Source organism: Corylus avellana, chromosome ca4 (assembly GCF_901000735.1).
Source record: "Corylus avellana chromosome ca4, CavTom2PMs-1.0".
In the NCBI taxonomy this organism is placed as follows: Eukaryota; Viridiplantae; Streptophyta; class Magnoliopsida; order Fagales; family Betulaceae; genus Corylus; species Corylus avellana.
In genome coordinates this window covers 30,035,423-30,057,054 of record NC_081544.1, presented here as the reverse complement: position 1 = coordinate 30,057,054, position 21,632 = coordinate 30,035,423, and the positions used below count along the sequence as shown (strand labels likewise).

General features: G+C 36.5%; 3 protein-coding genes across 3 annotated transcripts; 2 read left to right on the top strand and 1 right to left on the bottom strand.

Moving 5' to 3' along the window:
* Positions 1-2,165: 2,165 nt before the first annotated feature.
* On the top strand, positions 2,166-6,810 carry LOC132178396 (endoglucanase 5). The gene is made up of 10 exons (XM_059590836.1): positions 2,166-2,372; positions 2,466-2,678; positions 3,034-3,234; positions 3,344-3,430; positions 3,528-3,816; positions 4,204-4,367; positions 5,015-5,348; positions 5,492-5,551; positions 5,728-5,778; positions 6,509-6,810. Exons 1-10 carry the CDS (start codon positions 2,166-2,168, stop codon positions 6,808-6,810), a joined length of 1,908 nt encoding a protein of 635 aa, XP_059446819.1.
* A 1,510-nt stretch (positions 6,811-8,320) lies between these two features.
* On the top strand, positions 8,321-10,003 carry LOC132179356 (uncharacterized). Its single transcript, XM_059592059.1, has 2 exons — positions 8,321-8,527; positions 9,656-10,003. Exons 1-2 carry the CDS (start codon positions 8,390-8,392, stop codon positions 9,752-9,754), a joined length of 237 nt encoding a protein of 78 aa, XP_059448042.1. The 5' UTR covers positions 8,321-8,389; the 3' UTR covers positions 9,755-10,003.
* Positions 10,004-13,198: 3,195 nt separating this feature from the next.
* LOC132177642 (nucleolin 2) lies at positions 13,199-20,175 on the bottom strand. Its single transcript, XM_059590045.1, has 19 exons — positions 20,006-20,175; positions 19,852-19,900; positions 19,126-19,298; positions 18,933-19,037; positions 18,574-18,666; positions 18,364-18,480; positions 18,093-18,233; positions 17,615-17,716; positions 17,300-17,323; positions 16,928-17,014; positions 16,722-16,823; positions 16,513-16,617; positions 15,858-15,946; positions 15,668-15,785; positions 15,207-15,295; positions 15,016-15,109; positions 14,834-14,925; positions 13,599-13,933; positions 13,199-13,414 (listed from the first exon to the last, which is right to left on the bottom strand). Exons 1-19 carry the CDS (start codon positions 20,036-20,038, stop codon positions 13,380-13,382), a joined length of 1,983 nt encoding a protein of 660 aa, XP_059446028.1. The 5' UTR covers positions 20,039-20,175; the 3' UTR covers positions 13,199-13,379.
* Positions 20,176-21,632: the final 1,457 nt, after the last annotated feature.

The following is a 21,632-nucleotide window of genomic DNA, read 5'->3' as shown; positions in this document are numbered from 1 at the left end:
TGCCCACCCAGATCCTCTTCATTTTAAATGAAATATAGGAGATCCAGTTAGTGTAAATTTGAGGGATAAAATTGTCATTTTATTTATTTAACAATTTTGCAACTCAAATGTGCACTAACCGAATCCTTCTCAGTTAACTAGTTGCTTAATATCTTCGTTGAGGTGACAATTTATAGGAGATCAGTTATTAAATGTCTTTTTTAAAAAAAAAAAAAGTGGAATTGAGATAATTTTTATCCAATAATACATAATATATGCTTCACATATCATGAAACCAATTTCAGGCATGATAGATAGAGGCATAAAAGGGTTTTTCGTCTCCGCCTCTGTTAATGATAAAAATGTCAGAAATACCTCTGACATTCTTCCTTCGGAGGACATTTTTTTCTAGTTTCCACCTCCGTCAAGTCAAAGGTGAAAGTGGGCAGCAGGTATTATTTATTCGTCTTCAAAGATGATGACAATGTCTTCTCGTCTTCAAAAACTTAAAAGAACTGAGAGAAGAGATCGATTATCTGATTAAGAGAGACTAAGAGAGGATTACATAGAAAATAAAGGGTGAATGACCAAGATGATAGCAGCAATGGCGGTGAGACGAGGGAGAAGCTTCTAGATCTAGGTTTTCTTGAGTACTGCCGAAGACAAGGGCTTTATGTGACAAATGGTTAAAATAAGTAATGAACTAATGATATAAGGAAGATTAGAGTTCTCAGTGTGATGTGGCTATTAAAATCGCCATTAAATTTAAGATGATCATTATTAAATTTTGATCTATTAATTATGATTTTAAAAGTCACATCACATTTGAAAGGATTCAAAGTGGACTCTAATCCTTTTTATATGTCCCAAAGGGATAGCTCAATCGGCTGTAAATCACGTTTCATGAAGCGAAGGTTACTAGTTCAAATTCCTCATCCCCTCTCTTAATTGTGTGGACATGCCAAAAAGGTTATAGTGGTTTTGAGACAAATGAGAAAGTGATGGCTTTATATACATCTCCAAATAGTGGTCTTTTTTTTTTTTTAATACCAAAAAGATGTCGTTTTGGATGCATTTTTTTTTTATTATGCAATTGGGTTGGGTCAAGTCGGGAAAGCAGAATTTATTCGCCAGTTTCACTTTTTGACTTATCTTGGTCGGAAATTTAAAATCTCTTCCACTTCTCAATCTGCCATTGTTTGGAACCTGATCACCTGCAACGGTCGAAAGTGGATCGGGATGCAGAATGTTGGATTTTGCCCACTCCTAAATTCAACTCCCTTATCCTCTTGGACCCTCCCTCATTGATTAAAAAAAAAAAAAGAAGAAGAAAACTATATATACTGCTTACATATAGCTCTAGAGTTGAGACATGGAATAAAAAAGTGTGTATATATATATATACAAAACTGCAGTTCGATATACTTTCAGTTCTTATTTAGATATCTACGTGACACAAATGATGGGTTTATGGCACCAAAACTTCAAATGTATCTAAAGATTACTGAACATAATGCAGATTACATTTAGCAATAAAATTCATGTATAAAATAATATTAATTTTCTTTCACCGATACAAAAAAAATAATAAATAAATTAACAATTGTCTTCATAAATATTTGGAATCTGCCGCATAGAATCGGATGCCAAAAGTCTGACATTCCAATATCCCAAGATCCAATGATTAGAAGGTCGCCACGTGGGGGTTCAAAGCACCATTTAAAAGTCATTCCCTCTATATTGCCGACCAAACCACCAACCAAGAGCCTTAAAGAAACAATGGAATTTTTAGTCTCCGGTTGTTTACCTGTGGCTGCGGTGTTCACGTAGACAAATAACAACGCGTGATGGACGGTGGATATGGGCAGATATTTCCGCCATTTCATCTATATCACCATGCAGGTGCAGCACCGTATCTTTTCCCGTCAAATATGCACGACAGTACAACGTGGGGAGCTCAACCTCGTTTCCCTTAATTAATCTGCTTGATGTCTTGATGATTGTTAAGCACAACGTGAGGGCTACTAACACACACAAAATGATACAAGTCACATTCTTATATATTTAAGATGTGCTATACTGCAAAATCGTTGAGAAGCATAGGCACTTCTGCATTAGCATTAGGCAATTGTTCAATTTCCGAGCCAACTAAATCTGGGCCGACCTGCAGAGTCATGACGAGGAAGATGAAATCTACAGTACCCTGTGTCTTCCTAGCGTTGCTGGTTTGCATGCTCCTCGTCGCCACAACCGCTGCGACGGGCTTCAACTATGCTGACGCCCTCGACAAGAGCTTGTTGTTCTTCGAGGCGCAAAGATCCGGTAAACTTCCATCAACTCAGCGAGTCACATGGCGGGGCGACTCGGGACTCCAGGATGGCTATTCACAAGGGGTAAGAGATTTTTTTTAAGTATCTTATAATAATCTACTAAATAGCGATACGTGAGATGAATTGACATGAGAAGGGTGTTTTGGGTATTGGCAGGTGGACTTGGTTGGAGGGTATTATGATGCAGGAGATCACGTGAAGTTTGGGCTGCCAATGGCATTCAGTTTGACAATGCTTTCATGGGGAGCTATCGAGTTCAGGAAAGAAATTACAGAGTTAAACCAAATGGGGAACACATTATGGGCCATTAGATGGGGTACTGATTACTTCATGAAAGCACATCCACAGCCTAATGTTCTATGGGGACAGGTAAGACTAATGTTCACACACAAAGACAGCGTTTGGTCACCTAGCTAACTATTTCATTATTTCATAGACCATTAGCCTATTTTGGTAGGAGTATCATATAAGTTGAAGCAACCTCGAATTCTACAAGAAATTTATGGACTACTAGAAGAACTTTTATTTTTCAAACAGTAGAATTTTAGGGGGTATGTGATTTTTTCCCAATTTTTTAATAACTGCAATAGGCAAAATGGTTTTTAGGTCATGTAAGCTTATACACAGTACTAGGATATATATATGATCATTAAACTTTCATCCAAAGAAAAAAAAAAAAAAAAGATAAAGTAATAATTAAGGAAGCTATTAAATTAAAATTCAGGTGGGCGATGGGGCATCTGATCATTATTGTTGGGAGCGAGCTGAAGACATGACAACTTCAAGAAGTGCTTACAAGCTTGATGCAAATAATCCTGGTTCGGACCTTGCTGGTGAAACTGCTGCTGCCTTGGCTGCGGCTGCCATAGCTTTCAAGCCTTATAACTCTTCCTACTCCAATCTACTTTTACTTCACGCCAAACAGGTCAGTAGTAAGCCTTAATTAGAAGCCCCTTTTTTCTCAGAGTTGCTTTCCTGTAAATAATCTTGAAGATATGAAACGAAAAGAGATTAATATCTTCAATTTCTTGCAGCTTTTCTCATTTGCGGACACGTTCAGAGGTTTATATGATGACTCCATCTCGTGTGCCAAGCAATTCTACACATCATCTGGTTATTTGGTGAGAAAAATGACTCCTTAGCCAAATTAATGCTCTTTTCCATCTCCGTTAATTATAATCTTGTCCAATTATTTCTTTCTATGATCTTTTGGTGAAGGATGAGCTATTGTGGGCTGCTTCCTGGCTGTACCAAGCAACCAATGATGAGTACTACTTGAAGTATGCAGTGGACAACGCTGCAGGCTTTGGTGGGACAGGATGGTCGGTCAGGGAATTCTCATGGGATAACAAATATGCAGGTGTACAAATCCTTCTTTCAAAGGTACTGCTGGAGGGAAAAGGGGGTGCCTACACTAACACACTAAAGCAATATCAGGCCAAGGCCGACTACTTTGCCTGTGCTTGTCTCCAAAAAAATGGTGGCTACAATGTCTTCACAACTCCTGGTTTGTACTCAAAAACTATAATAATATATGTCACTGTCAACCCTTTCTAGATATAACTTATAAATGGTTTTTATATATATATATAAAAAATAATAAATAAATAAAAAGTTTGAGCCTTTTATATATATATATATATATATATATTTGGGGCTCTTAACCAAGTCCTTTTGCACCTGTATATCACTTTGTCCAGCTCTTAGAGAGGCCCAAAACCTTTTTGGAATCATTGTTTATTGTTATTGTTTGTATTTGTGTTCTTCCTTCGTATTGCTTTTTTAGCTTGGGTTTTGTTGTTGGGAAACTCATCTCGCTTTATTTGTTTATTCCCTTAGAACCCTTGTTCCAGAAAATATATATAACTTCTAATTGTTGTTCAATAATCTGCAGGGGGCTTATTGTACGTACGTGAATGGAACAACATGCAATACGCCTCATCGGCAGCATTTCTTCTTGCTGTGTACTCTGATTACCTCTCTGCAGCAAACGCCAAGATCACCTGTCCAGATGGCCTAATTCAACCTCAAGACCTCCTCAATTTCGCCAAGTCACAGGTGCGTGGAACCCACATATGTACCAGTCTTTGCTCATTCTATTTTCACCTTTTTCAGTCATCGCTCTACACTAGGGCCTGCAATTTGCGACCACACGTTGGGTTCAGGTCATGTCAAAAAATGAGTATAAAATTATAGGGGTAGTGTTAAAAATTGTTCGCCCTAAATGTCGCGTGTCAGGTTTAATTCGTGTCAAAACATGAATATAAAACTGTATAAGTTATTACGACATTTTTTGGTCTAAAAGTCTCCAATTAGCGAGATATGCACGTTCTTTACATTCTTCGAGGCGTTCTGTATCTTTAACCTTACGCTCCTGCAACACAATAACCTATTCGATGCCTAAATTAGTTCATTTGAGTAAAGTCAGCGAAATACACAATATTTCAGTCCAAGATTTATGTATAAGGGCTTATTTATAGATTAGGATTAAGTCTTCTATTTCGACTTGACCTAAAAGTGCTGAGAGTTGTGGTCCATTATTCTTCTGATGGGCTAACATTGGTCTTGAGGCCCATAATGCATCATGTGGGCTAATACAGTGGAATTATTTCCAACATAAGTCAACCATAATCTCGTGATGGATTTGTATGGGGTTAGGAGGCTGTGCTCAATTTTGATATGATCTAGATTGATTGGTTTTTCAGGCTGATTACATTCTTGGCAAAAACCCAAAGTCCATGAGTTACTTGGTTGGTTACGGACCACAGTATCCGACCCATGTTCACCATAGAGGTGCTTCTATAGCCTCTATGCAAGTTCTCCATTCTGCGGTTGGATGCGTACAAGGCTTCGACACATGGTACTATCGCCCTGAGGGAAATCCTAATGTCATCTATGGAGCCCTGGTGGGCGGTCCGGATAAGAATGATAACTTCTCCGATGACCGCTCCAATTACGAAGAAACCGAACCTACACTCTCTGGCTCTGCTCCTCTAATTGGCCTCTTCTCTAAGCTTCAGGGTGTAAATGGTATTTCAGGTGAGAACTGATTTTTTTTAAAAAAAAAAAATTTATCATCTAATATTTTTGGTAATATCGTGTCCATTTATTTCTGATGATCATAATTAATCTGATGGTTTATCGTTTGATTGTATCTGATGAGATCATCTTTCACTCAACAGGTAATTCCTATCTCGCAAAACAACCAGTACTGGTCCACCAAAAACCACCAACAACACCAAGTGAGTAATAGAATTTAACTTTTCTTGGTAAATATATAAGTGAAAAACTATCTATATACAATTTAAAAAATAATAATAATTTTACAAAATTTTTATTATTAGGAAGCAATTGACTATAGGGTGGTTACCCAATTTCTCGATCTTTCTAATTTACTGCACTTAATTTGAATTGACAGGTACTAGCTATCCCTACAAAACACAGGCACCTGGCCCCCCAAAATCATCAGGTAAATATTAAAACTTAGGGTTCGTTTCAGATTGCGTTTGAGAAATAGAGTTAATAAGTCAAAAAGAGCTTTTGGGCAAAAGTTTCATTTTTAAGCTTTTGTCAAAAGTGCGTTTTGACTATTTTTAGGCTTTTTGGACCCTTAAAAGCGCTTTTAATTTTTTTACCAAACGAGTAGTTTTTTCTTCAAACGAATTTTTTTGAGTGTTAAAAGCACTTTTAAGCTCTTCAAACGCAATTTCAAATAGGCTTTTAGCCTAATTTGATCATGGGTATTGAAAATAATAATATATTTTTTTAATTAAACAAACGTACCTTCTCTTTTTTCGAAATTATTAGCCAACAATTCAAAATATAAAACACTTTTCACATTTATACCACCTTCAAATACTTTTCAAAAAAAAAAACAAAAACAAACTTTTTACCCAAAATAATTATTAAAAAAAAAAAGGTTTATTCTATATATATAACAAACAACTTACCAAAGATGTTAATAAGAAAATGATAGCACTCGGTATAAATAATCTAAAATACTCATGAGGTAATTAATAATTAATTAACTTCAAATATAGGTGCCAACACCATGGATATGCTGCATGCAACGCTGGCCTCGTACCTTCTACTTTTTATTATGATTTGAGAGGGACCCAACAAATTCGATCCAAATTGGAATGGCTCAGCAGAAATTATTATTAATATATTTTTTTTTCAGAAGTGTGATATTAATTCAGAATTTATTGCAGCTGCCCCGGTTGAGTTTCTTCACTCCATAACTAGCACATGGAGTCTAGCACAAACGACTTATTACCGCCACAAGGTGATAATACAAAACACATCTCAGAAGCCAATTACAGATCTCAAGCTGGTGATTGAGAAGCTCTCGGGGCCTCTCTGGGGCCTCTCTTCAACTAATGTAAAGAACATCTACGAGCTTCCTCAGTGGCAGAAAGTCTTGAACCCTGGCTCAGAGTGCATTTTTGTTTACATACAAGGTGGCCCTCAAGCTGTGGTTTCAGTTCTAAGCTACCACTAATTAACCATTTCATGGCCTGGATGAGGAGGCTGAAAAGAATGTTAGTTGTAAACTTTTGAATACATGGAGAGGGCCTGTTTTTTCTTTTCTTTTTCTCGATCATAGGATTGTTATTTTGGTACATGTATAACCTGAATTTCACCGGGAAAGTGAAGAAGATTTACTGTAAAGGAAAGATCCCTTACAATTACAAAGACAAATTTTACTATAACTCATTACAAATTTACGTTACAATTATCATGTGAACGTACGGTTAAGTTAGTGCATAAGAAATTTAGTAAGATTCAAAGAACCACCATTTTATAATGAAAGAGAGGTGGGCTTTTCAACAACAGGCTCAAACAAAAAGCTGGCCTGCTTTTAATGTCTCATGCATGTAACAGCAACTGCAAGGGTGTCATTGAAGGAGGAGGAGCGTTGCAAGTTTGTCCGGAATCGTCGAAGAGAAGAAACAAAACTCTTAAATAAATGGTGTCCGGCCACTTCAAGATAAATGCTCTAAACGATAGGGAGAAAAAAAATCCTAAGAACTACATAGCAACGCCATAATTTAACAACTCCAGTAAAGAGGGGGGACTGTGTGGAGGCGCGTGTGGCCCATAGTATGTTTGGGTGACGCGTGTAAAGACGTAACTATGTAAGTGGCGGCCCTATGTATCGTGTCTCCTCCATCCTCCGCCACTGTTGCAGCTTTTTTTGGTGTTATGTTGTTTTTTCCCACCTCCTTTTGTGTTTTGCTGCATTTTTTGTGTTTGCTAATTTGGGTTACCGTCTCTTAAATTTTTTATAGACTGATTTGAAAGTTGAGACTTTGTAATCAATGTGTTTTCCTCCTCGACAAATCTTAGTCGGTTCTTAGCAATGCTCCTTATGCAACAACCGCTTAATAGTGGTGGTTGTCTTTATCTCATGGGGCTTTTAATGAAGCCCTTTTGCCTTTGTATACTGCTTCATGCGGCCCTTAAAGAGGCTCAAATCCTTTTTGGTTCAATTACTTATAGTTTGTTTTCATTATTATCTTTGTATTGCATTTTTTGTTTGGGTTGTGTTGTCGGGGAGCCCACCTCGTTTTATTTGTGTTTGTCCTAGTAATGTCCCATTATTGAATAAAAATAAAAAATAAAAAAAAATAAAAATAAAAACTAGGTAAGTGGCGGAGGAAACGAGATTTGAGTTGAAAAAACCCAAATATATTTTCCAAGAATGGCGTTTGGGGCATAGTCCCGGTGAAAAATGGACGACTATGAGGAGCCATTCTTGAGGCAGTGGAAGAGGTTAATTTAGGGAAAACAAAAGTTAAATTTGAAAAGATTAGAGAAATCTTATCCTTGCTTTGCTTGTGTCAATTTTATTGCCAAAACCAAGTTAATGGGCTTGCTAATAGAGCTTTATAAGTCCAACAAATGCCACCCACAGATAGAGAAAATGTTCAAATAAGCGGGCCCATGGGCCAACAAGACTTAGGGTTTTATTTATTCCACAGAAGATGTTCTAAACGAAGAACCGAACGTCGTTCCACTACATTGTATAAACTCAGAAAGAGAGAAACAGAGAGATAGAGAGCGAGAGAGGGAGAGAAATGGTGGGTGCCTTCTGGGGGACGAGAGTGATGGAGATAGTGAAGAAGCATGACTCCGGAGGTTTAGTGTGGAAGCGAATCAAGCTCACCACCACTCGCAAAGCCAACGCCAAGAAGCGCCTTCTCCGCGTTTGGCAGGTCCTCTCTCTTTCTCACTCTCTCTCTCTCCCCAATTTCTTTAGGGTTTTTTTCTGTACAACGATTAGCTCCTAACACCCCCCACCATTCCCCAATTTACAATATTGCTCGCATGTGAGCTGGGTTTTGATAATTTAGGTTATTTTCTAAGTTTAGTTCAGGGATTACTGGTGGAAGGTTATTTTATAAGGGTTTAAACACTGGAGACAGATGTTAAAGACTCACACTAACATCTTAGGGAGAAGAAAATTAGTTTTGGATTTCAAGCTCGGTTTGATTAAGGTTGGGTCTCCCACATTAGCTTCCCAATTTTCTGTAAGTGTGCTGTCATCCGAGCATCAGCTTAATATAATCGGCACAAATTTCATTTCTTAGCAATTTGATTTTAAGGCATTGGGATGACCCTCTTTTGAGAGGGCTAAGGGCGTACTAGATATGTTTACTTTGGCTATCGGCTCAAACATTTATGTACAAAAAACTCGTGTATGAGATCACTATAAATTGCTATGTTGAATCCATAATTTCTCATTAATAGATTTATGAACATGCCATTCATGTGCATTCATTGTATGTGTAACACTTAATCATGGTGCCAATTTTTTGTTCAATTTCGTTTTGACTTTCTCATGAATCAAAGCATCCGATTCAGTGGGGAATGCTCTTTTTCTGTCATACTTACTTTACTAGCTTTACCATTTGCTTCTTAAGTGGTCTTCTTCCATTCGTAAGAACACGTGTTATTGGGTGGCTGATATGAAAGCTTTTTTCTTTTGAGTCAAGGAGCTCTAGCTTAAATGACACCTTCTCCCCCAATGACAACAGGATGGAGGGTAAAGTTACAGGGTTTAAGACACATTGGGTTTGTGTATGAATTAACATTATTAAAACAAATCTATTAAATCAGGCTTAAGAGACCTACATAGTTTGCTTTGTTCCATGTGCCAACATATCTGTGGAGCATCATGTTCATATTCCTTTTCGTTTCCTGAATGTATTTTGAGATTTATATTCTGATTTGTGTATTTTGAGATCGCCTTCAAATCGCTAATTCCTAAAGTCCTGCAAATTCCTTTAATCATCTTCAAATTGTCAATGCCTAATGTCCCAGAAATGCCTTTTACCTTGCAGAATGAGGCTGTCCTTAGGGCATGTTCTGAACCAACTCCTTCGAAAACTTCAGGGGTTGGTACTGATGTAGCTGGTGAGAAAGATAGCAAAAGCAGCTGACTCAACGGGTTATATGAGTAAGAACATTTGACGAACCTGAAGGGAGTATTTTGATAATTACCGGCTTCATAGTGCAGTGTTTCTTTGATTTAAAATTTACCAGTAGAATTTAGTTGGATATTATAACTGACCACTTTTTTGGTCATTCTACAGTATAGAGTGCAACTGTCTTCTTTTTTGATCTTGGGCTTGGCAAACGTTTTGATGAAATTCAGTCAGTCAATAAGATTATCTAGAACTTGCTTGCTAGTGATGTGCTAATACTTAATGCAGTACAAGCTTTTTGCTCTAGCTGCGAGGACTGTGGTAGTAGACTGCCCCCAATTTTTTGACCTCCCAACAAAAAAATCTTCTTTGAATTATTGTACAAATAGAAACTAGAAGGATAAGAAATTTTATGTGGTCTATTTTGTTGTTGAAGAATAATGCAGTTGGATATATATGGGGATAGGAAATCTACCAAATGAAAGTTTGAAAACTCCCTCCTACTCACCTTGTATCCCATAAGGCTGTTGAAATACCTGTTGATCCAACATACCGACCGGCCTTCGACCTGATTCCAACCTGTTGAATCAGTTGGCTTCCAACTTGGGCTGGATTGATGATTGGAAGGGTCTATGAATCCTGATGAAAGTTAGGTCAAATTTGGCATAGGAAGTGGAATTCTGACCAAAGTCCAACTTGACCCAACCTCCCTAAAAGTTTATTTTCAATCATAGGAAGAAGAAAAAAACCATAAACCTTTTTTTTTTATATATATAATTTTTAATAATAATGGTATAATAGTCTGTTGATATCATTTTTGTTATTTATTTGAAGGAAGAGTGGCTAGCAGTTTTAGTTTTAAAATCTATGCAAACTCAGGTATTCAATTGGCCAAATTGAAAAATAAAGTCTAAAATGCAAAATTCGAAAAAGCGCAAGAGGGTTCTGAAATATTTTCCCAATAAATAAAGGGAAAAATACAAAATCAGTTCTTGTGGTTTACTTGATTTACAATTAACTCCTTGTAGTATCAAAATAAACTCAAAGGTCCCTAAGGTATGTCAAAAAAATAATTTAGTCCCTACGGTCAAATTCTGTTCACTAACTTAACAGATTATTATAACATGAAACGTTAGAACCAATAAAATTGTGATACTTGTCATATTTAAGTCAGTGTTACACTAACATAATCTGTTAAATTAATGGACGGAATTTGACTGTATGAACTAAATTGTTTTTTTGGCATATTTTGAGAATCTTTAAGTTCATTTTGATACCACAAAGAGTTAATTGTAAATTAGGTAAATTACAATAACTAATTTTTCATTTTTCCCATAAATAAATATAGTTCTCAAGTTCGTGTCTATCATAATAACTCGCAGTATTCAAGGAAAACTTTATGCCACTCTTAAAGAAAGCTTGCACTTTTACAAGCAACTCTCACATGACGTGCTCACATGTGAACCTTTTCTAACATTTTTCCCTCGCTGAACGTCTAAATATTCAATGGTTTACCCCAAGCCCAAGAGCAATCACTACTAACTAGGCCGTCTCAGCTCCCAAAAGTTCCTATGTTTTACCAAGTTCGCCCTCACGCAGCTAGACCAAATAGACTCAGAAAGTTATTGATAGGTTCACCTGTGTTTTCCACTGCTTGAATATCATTTGAACCTGGTGTGTTCAAGTGAATAACCACTTAAAACATGCAACATCATCCGTTAAGAAATAGGTGTGATAAAATCTTTCACCAAAGTTCCTACAATGTGGTTAATTTCATAAACTTGGCTACAACCTTCCTTTTTTTTTTTCTAAGCAAATAAGGAAAGGTTTACAAGGGAGGATCTTTACCACTTCTGATCCAAAAGAAAGAAGAAGTGAAAAATCCTAACAACGAAAAAGGGGTGGGCTCCCCAACAACAAACTCCAAACAAACTAAAACAGTGTAACAATAATTACAAATGGTAGGAAATTGGTCAAACAAGTGACCCGGTCCTCTCAAAGAGTCACACATGGCAGTAACAGAAGCTAAAGGGGCATAGACAAAATCTAAGCTCCCAGAATGAACCAGCAACGACCACCGGAAGGTGATAGAAGCGGCAGGGGCACTATTATAGTCCGTTGAAGGGACTGAAGCATAAAGAGTAACCAACACAATTCCGAAAACAAACACAAAAAACATAAGCAACAGAAAATACAAGCCCAACAAAAGCCAGACAAGGCAGAGCATAAAATTAAAAAGCAGGAAAAAATCTCCAAAACTAGAAATCAACAACAACAAAAACGGAGATGGCGGAGTCGCGGAGGCTCGAAGAGGCCGGAAGGTTGAGCGAAAGGCAGTAGCGGGAAGAGATGATGCCGGAGACGAAGGTGGAGAAGCGGGGCTGCCGGAGGATGACAAATCGAGCTTCAAAGAAACCAAATCGGAGAACCATGACAAATCCAAACAAAAAAAACCATTGTCGTGGCTCGGAGGGGGCGGTGGAACATCGGAGGTTATGCTGGAGTTGTGATTTTTGGATGAGATTGGATGAATCGCACAAAGCGACGAATAAGACTACAAAAGAGGTAGAAATAACCGGAGAAAAGAAGCAGCATAGTGATAGAGCAAAGAGGGATAGAAGAGGGGAGGACAGGAGGGAGGAACAAGGTCTTCCCTCCTCCTCAGGCTTTTTTCCTTTCTTGCTCTCTGACGGCGCTAGAGAGAAAAGAAAGAAAACCTAACTGAGTGTTAGCTCGACTCACTTACTTGGCTACAACCTCAATATGTTGTCTCCAATGATATCAAGTATTAACACCATCAAGGGGGATATCGCCATTTTCAAATATCAAACAGCTAATAACTCCCACAGCATTAGGCGATTCTAACCTACTGTTACAAGAAACTCTAGTCTAAAATACTTTTTCTCATCTTTCATAATTCTAATTCCCACCCCCCGGAGAGGGAATAATACAGCTGGAAAAGAATGTTACATTAAGTACAAAATAAATAAAATTTACCAAAAGAACAGGAAAATTTCAAAGGAATGTAAAACATATTTCTAAATTCTTGGGGTTAATTGTGACTCATTTACCTTAATATACGAAGTTACCAAATCCTCACAAATTCAAACAATTAGTACGCCAATTCAAGATTGGTTTGTTATATTCATCTTTCTAACTAAATTATTATCCAAATTATCAGCTTTAAGAACAGGCAGTGTGGTGGGTTTATCTTTTATTAAGACCAAGTTCCAGTTCCACTATGTTTTCTGAAAACATGCTACTAAAACGGGAAAATTGGTATATATAGACCATTGACTGTTGGTTTACTTTTCCAAAATATCCCTCATTAGAAGAATACAATACATATCAAACCCACCGAGAAAATTGGTAGTGGCGCACAAAGCTAAAACGGGGGTTACGATAAGAGTTCACTATATAACTAGTGTGGGAATGACCACATAATAAAAGAAAATGGCAAATTCAGAATACTAAAGTGAACATTAAACACCGAATCAAATATAGTCCAGGTACCCAAGCAACGCAAAATTCAATGCGTTAACAGTGTTCTGTAGCGCTGTAATCAATTGCTTCGAGCCAAAACCATACAACTACTATTATATAAAATACTCTCCAACTGTCCTTACTTCAAAATTTGTCTTTACTCGTCACCATCGTCGAACTTTGTCTTCTTCCCTGCATTAATACAAAAACATTTGGATTTATAAGAAGCAAAATTTATCATATTTGCACGGTCACAATTCATGCCGGAGCACAAGATTGCAGACTATGAGTCTATGAGTTGAGCAACGAAAAATTAACACCGGTACAATAATACGATTAGAGAAAACTCGGGCAAATAAGAACAAGAAATGTGTACCAGCTGGGGCGAAGCTCTTATTAGGTGTTCCACGCCCTCTCCCACCAAAACCGCCACCTCGACCACCTCCAAAACTGCCACCACGGCCACCACCACCAAAACTGCCACCACGGCCACCACCACTAAAACGGCCACCACCACCACGTCTTCCACTGAACCGACCACCACTATCTCTACCACCACTCCTCCCACCACTTCCTCTACCGCTGCCTCCACCGAAATCACCTCGTGGTTTTGCCTCTTCCACAGTCAAGTATTCACCTCCAAGTTCAGAACCATTAAGTTCTAATGCAGCGCCCAAATTATCACCACTGCTGAAGTCTATGTAAGCAAACCTGCAAATGCTTTCATTCTTTAGACCAAGCAGAAAGACCAAAATTCCAGGAGTCCACAATAGCGTCACACAATATAAAATTACAAGGTTTATGAAAATACCATACAAATGTGAAGTTTTCAGGAATTAATCAAAAGACTTCAAAGAAGAATAAACTCTTCATGAAACTTTTGATAACACAGCCAAAATAATTTTTATTGGAGAACGGCAAAAATAATGACAAGGTCAAACAGCAACATGTACCATACATGGGAGAAACCAAATGACCAAAATATCCTCAATAATTTAAGTCACCAACTTGATAGGTGCATTAATGTAGCTTGATGATGACCAACGACCACTTGTCAAATGGCTTGATGATGAAAACAAGTATTGCAGCAAAAAAACTAATAAATAACTTATCACAGAAACACAAGATGAAGCTACTATAATGAAACAGTGTAGAATGAACCCGGGGTGACCTAATCAAAAAATTAAAGGGACATCGGTGTAAAATATACTTGATAGCTAATGTACAGTGACCTAACCCATGTTACTTCTGTGTTTAACATAAACCCAATATAAATTACAAAGTAAAAATAAGGCCCACTGGGGAGAAGGTTGCTTATACCACATAAGCCCATATGACATAGCATGAGTCATGAATCTATAGAAATACTTAAAAAGCACCATAGAGACAATCAAACCAAAAAATCCGAAACGTACACATACACTAGACTAATAATAAAGAAGTGATTGACAATCACTTACAAGGTAAAAATAACATGAAACACCATATGTAGGGCCAAAAGAGAGAAGAGTAAAATTTACAAGGCAAAATCTACCATATGTCCAGTTAATATTATCTTTAAAGCAAATAAAAATAAAACAAAAAAGATAAAAAGAGAAGAAAAGTACAAACCCCTTAACTTCACCAGTCTCATAATCTTTTGGAACAGATAGCCTTGTAATCTCTCCACAAGAACCAAAATGTTGTTCCAGGGAACCCCTAATCTGTAAAACGGAAACTACGCTTGACAAAATGAACTTGTACAGAAAATAAATTCTAAAACTACAACAGTTGAGGTGCCAACGCAACAGTACCTCATCCACCCCAAGAGATTTATCAAAACCACGCACATAAGCTGTATGGGTCTGGCCTCTTCCTCCCTTTTGGAATGAGTCACCACCCTCTTTGCTACAATTATTTGACAATAGGGGAAAAGGGAAAATGAATTTCATTAAAATAACAGTAATAGAGCAACTAATATGCCAATGGAAAAGATCAGAAATACCTGTTTTGTGGGGTATATGCCCCCCTTTCACGAGCAAAATCAAGTTTCACAGATCGTCCAAGCAAATCTTGACCATTCAATTTAATAGCCTGTGACGAGAAATAACGATTAGCAAGCATAATAAAGCAAAAGAAATAAAAACCCCACAAATCAGCACCAGCATATTAATTCTTTACCACTGTTCCTATACATCCATTTGTGCCAAAAATTTAAAAAAAAAAAAGCCAGTAGCTCAACCAGTGGTAGGTTTGCACTATTGAAATAGTAGTTGGCTTCATAAACAGTTAAAAAAATGTGAGGAAAAATTTGCACTCTAGTTGCAGAAAAACAAAGTTTTTACAGTAATCAAATAACCATTAGTATTATGGTTCCAACATCCAAACTGAATTTGAGGTAACTGGCAGAACGTTTACAAATGTCCCTACTACAATGTAAGCTAGACAATAGTACCAAAAGCTTACCTTCTGAGCTGCTTCTGCTGTGGCGAATTCAACATGTCCAAAGCCCTTGAACCTCCCATCAGGATCAGAAGCGAAGCGAACGTCAACAACTTCACCAGCATCTTTAAAGAAATTATCACTGCATAAAGATACATTAATCAGATGCAAAAAACCTAAACAATCTATCAGATTTCCAGAAAAATATACTTACACATCAGCTCGCTCAACACTGAACGACAGGTTGCCAACAAACAGGGTCTTAGATGTAGTTTCACCTTGAGGAGCAACAGGGGTTTGGGGCTGCACAAAATTAGTAGAAGATCATTACAAAATAAATGGGCAATTGATCACACAATTCAAAAAAAAATGGGCACAACTGCCAATTACATTCTTCTTTACCGGTTTTGAATCATTCTGTCAAGTCTTTGCAAAGAGAGCATCTACCATTTCTATATCAACATCATGTTCCCAAAAGTTATAAATCTTGAGCATTCATAAGCACCAAAGCTAGATATTGTGTTAAAGAGCTTGAGCATTCACAAAGACCATCCTAACATATATATATATGCCTTTTCGACAGTACGTCCCTAGGTATTTGATTTACTTATTTGGATGATGATGATGATCCTAACCAACTGAATAAGTACAAAATAAAGCAAAACATCCCAGGCCAATAGAGTGAAGATACTAAATTAGTTAATATTTGACCAAGATTCATGGAGTAATTAGCCTCAATTTGGTAACTGCAAGGACCCCTGCCCAAAAGCCTCAATCTATTTTCTATTAAAGCATAATCAACTGAACTTAAGATGTTCAACCAAAACATGAATAGAAGCACAAGTGGAGATGTTCAACCAAAACTTTACATTTTTCTTTGGAGTCTTGGGTTGTTCTTCCACACTCTCTTCGTCAGACTCATCTTCATCAGTCTCCTCCTCAACCCCGTTGCCTTTCTTAGAATCTTGAGTAGGCTATAGGTATACAAAAAAGCAATGTTACAACAGAAAGAACTATGCCAAGCTAACGGAAATTTGTATAACATTTTAATTATCCTAGCAATCTCAAAACTTCTCACCTTCTTTGCGGGCTTCTTATCATCTTCAGAATCACTCTCCTCATCCTCTGAACTATTACTTTCATCTTGAGCAGTTTTTACACTTGGTTTTCCAACCTTAGGCTGCAGCACAAAAAAATCAGACAATTAGATCAACACAAACACTACAAAGGCCAACAACAGAGAGGACATGTAAAAAAGAAAATTATGCATTCCAGAACGTGTACCGGAACTTTCGTCTTTTTGTCTTGAGGCTCTTCATCGGATTCCTCAGAACTGTCCTCACTGTCATCTTCGTCAATGTCCATTTTTTTCTGTGGAAACAATACACAAAGTAAACTCAGCATTAAAATTAACCGTCAAATAACCAAACAAAGATAACACTTCCACAAAATTGAAGCAAACAACATAAAATTCTCAAAAAGAATTGTGAAGACTTCTACCATACAAACATAAAAAACTACAATAGAAGCATTAACAAATTTGAAAATTTTGATGCATCAAATTCTGAAAGCAGAAAATGTTCCTTAAACATGCCACCAATATATGCCCTTCGAGACTCAACAATATGAATGAGTATTATATAAATTAATACTTACAGCAGCATCCTTTGTTGCAGGGACCTGCACAGTATCAATTAATAAGGAAGTCAAATGGTGTGAGAAAAAATAAAAATGCCCATAAATTTTACAAGCGTGCAGCAATCATAATATAAGGGGGCAATTCAAAGAGCAAAATGAAGAATCCCTAAACTGGATCATTTTTCTTGTGTTATTTAAATGAAGATGACGTAATATAGGGTTCTAAGACTCCACATAAATCATGCCATCTTCCTCCAATCAATTACAAAATTATTAGAGCATAATGAACATAATCAAAATAAATAATTGCAGCTCAATGTAGAAATAACTCACATCGTCATCTTCATCAGAGTCACTGTCAGAACTCTCACTATCATCAATCTTTTTTGATGGTTGAACTTTTTTAGCAGTAATGGCAGCACCTTTTTTTGAGTCCTGTACAAGACAAAAGTTAGAAATCCAGTCACCAGACTAGAAGGACGCAAATACAAAAACATCACAGGAATTTTTTAGAAATCCACTAACATACAACAATTAGTGATGACAAAATCACAAAACATACACAGGAATTTCTTTTAAATGAGGAAAATGGGAATTTCTTTTGAACTTTTCATTTTTTCCGGTAGCCCTGTACAAATGCCATGCAGGAAGGCCTTGTGACTTTTCCTTTAACAAAGATTTTTGTTGGAACTTAGATAAAGTTGCTAGTAAAAATAAAATTTGCTGGAGTTTCATACAAATGCGATGCATGAGTAATACAATCACAACCAAAAACAAAAGAATAAAATCAATTTAGTTGGAATCCCCATACTTTTTCCTCATCTGACTCCGTATCATCTGAATCTGAACTATCACTCGAGTCCTCTGCCTTCTTAAGAGCAGATAATGGACCATTCTTAGTGGCAGCTGCTGGTACCTTTTTTGATGATGCAGCAACCTTAGTCTTTGGTTCCTAAAAGAAAGAAGGAAAAAAAAATACATATTTAGAAAAAGCACCTAGATATTTGGGAAAGCAGCCTAACAGACAAGAATTATCAGAAATTGCAAATAGTAAAAGCCCTTAAAATAACTTGTACACTCACTTCATCTTCAGAATCTGTATCCGAAGAATCCGAGCTACTGTCATCCTTGCCTTTCTTAGCCGGGGCAGCAGCAATACCATTTTTAGCCACAACAGTTTGTTTTTTTGAAGCAGGCTCCTGAGACAAAAGATAACATAATAATTAAAAGCTGTTTTCCATGTGGCATGTTAAAAATTAAAAAATTAAAAAAAAGTTGAATTTACTGCTCACATCATCTGAAGATTCATCACTGGATTCATCTTCACTAGACTCTTTAACAGGTTGCTTTGCCGCAACTACTCCCTTCTTGGTTATTACTTTAACCTGATTGATGCAAATTACAAATTTAGAAACCTAATAAAGTACCATCACTAGAACGCAGAGCAAATAATTACAAGTCAACATCTGAATCAAGCAAATCTGGGGAAAGAGAAACACCAAAATTATGTCTCCACAGAAACCAAAATGATAACCAGAATAAAAGCCTTGTTTACAACAAAATCCTTAACATACAACAATATAAACCCAAATGTTACAGAGGCGCTCTAAAAACTAAACAAAATAGAAATATAGTTTAACGTATTGCTCACATCATCAGAAGATTCATCGCTAGAATCATCATCCGAAGATTCAGAACTAGACACTTTCACTGGAGGTTTCAGAGCAACCACTCCCTTCTTGGTTTTTATTTTAACCTGATTGACAAAAATTGCATATATTAACCAGTCCAATTGAATGCCATAGGCCATAAACAGTATGACACTAAAGACTTAAGAAGTTAACCTCTTCCTTCTCAGATTCCGATGAATCATCTGAACTACTGGTTTCCTCTTTCTTCTTCTTTTGTGTCTTCACCTCAATCTTCTTCTTAAGAAGAGTCTGCTCTACACCATTATCTTTTTTCTGCCTCTTCGCACTAACTTGCTTCTCTATCGCATCTACAGCTTCTCTCTTGCCTTCAACGTGATAAAATAAATAAATAAATAAATAACGCAGAATGTCACAACCTCATTAGAAAGAAAGAAAAAAAAAAACGCACAAAAACCAACAGTACATAAAATTTAAAAACAAAAACAAAATAGACAAAAAGCATATCTAAAACTTATGGTAGACCTAATTTATACCACACAAACTTATCAAAACAAAACACAAATAGGTCACAGTTCAACATCAAACCATTAAAATTAAAAATAAAATAATAAATAAATAAAAAGAGTTTGATTTTAATATAATTTTATGCTCTCAATGTAAACATATAAATCACAGGAAGAAACTACGTTCAATTAGGAACCGAATAACAAAAGCTTGGACCATTGGCAGATTAAACACACCAAAACCTCAAAACTCATACGCTTCTCGAAACCAAACTCCCAAAAAAACGATATTAAAAATCAATATACATAACAAAATTTCCACCAAACAGTAAGCAGGACACACAACAACAACAACAACAACAACAACAACAACAAAAAATTAAAAAGAAACAAAGATGAAAGAAATGACTGGTACCTTTCTTGGCAGACTTGGACGGTGCGACTACAGCGGGAGCTGCGTCAACCTACAAGAGGAAAACAAAAAATAAATTAAAACATAATCGGAAAAAAAAACAAAACACAAACTTTTGAAAGAGAATGCAGAAATCGAAAAACAAAACCAAGCGTACTTTGAGGCTCGACTTCTTGCTTGACTTGCCCATTTAAAGGACGGGGAATCGCAGAGAAAGCTAAGGGATTGAGAAAAGAAGGAAAACGATTGAAGAGTTTGCAAAACCCTAGTTCTTGGTTTGTAGGGTTTTGAGGGAAGCGGTAGAAATGAGCAAGTATCGCAGCTGTATTTATATGTGGTTGTTCGGTTGTTTGAGCGGGGTTAGGGTTTTCGCATGGCCGCGAGTGTAGTATAAGTTTTCACTCGCTATGTACGCTCATTCATCGCGTGTTTTGAGTGCTTTCATCTGGACCGTCCACTGCGTATTAAATAGGAGGCCCAGTTACATTCCTTTTAATTTTGGTAGAGCTTAGCATATTTCCTTTCAATTATCACCCGATTAATAATATTTGCTAACATTTTAAATTAAAATTATTTCCTTCAAATTATTAAAAATTAGTCAATGTTCCATTAATGCCGGTAAAAAATATATGTTATTTAGCATTCTCAAATGACGTGACAAGGTTTTCGATATTGAAGTTAGTAATTGCTTTTCAATAGAAACTGAATGAACAAAAGGAGAGTAAATAATCCCTTTATCTGCTTTTATAGCATAACTCGGTACGAATGATTCCATATATGCTTGCCACGCTGTGGACTTACAGCCCTATGATATTGTTAAGTTATTTTTCATGTAGTGAAAGTTAGGCTAGTGCAATTTTTTTAACATAGTGGGCAATTTGAGTCGGGTAAGGTATTTTTTTTTTCCCAACATGACAAATTCACTTTTTATATTACATCATTCATTTTTTATATCACATTATTTATTTTTTACTACTATTTAAATAAAAAAAATAACTACAAAACAAAATTATTTCATTTTTCAATACAACTTTTTCATTTTTCTATACTAATTATTACACTCTTTTTTTTTTTCTCACCAATCATGAAGAGTGCATTATAAAGGAGTTGTTGTTTACCAAACAAGGCCTTAGAAGCAAGATCAACCGAGCTCCGCCCCTCCACAACGCCCACGCACCTCTCCCCATGCATCATTGATGTCCTCCGCTCTCGACAATTCCATATGCTCCTGCATGGCTGCACCACACGCCATCCTAACATGTGTGTGCCACACATGCCGCCACCACCCCGATGGTTTTTGGTCATCACGGTAATTGGAGTAGTTTGTACTTTGTTGGCTCCCCCTACTATTCCTCTCTTTCGTTATCCAAAGTTGATTCTTATGAGAAATGCTATGAGTCAATATTTTCTCCATATTTTCTTTATTTTATTTTACAAATTAACCATTAAATTTGTAAATTTATGTGAACCCCATATAAGTTAATGGTGAACCCTCCAAATCTAATGGTTTATCTGAATTTATAGGAACATATGAGCCAAATACGAAGAACTTGTCAACTCCTAGCATTTCTCCTTTATTTTTGGAGAACCTATATCTAATTGTTGTTATTTTTTACACTACAGTAAAAATCGAACCCGGTACTTGAAGAAAAAAAGAAAAATTATTATTATTATTATTATTATTATGTTGTTGTTGTTGTTGTTGTTGTTGTTGAATAGCCTCTTTGCACAACTAGGAAAAAAATGTAAAGATAAATGTTATGGGTATCAATTTTTTTATTAAG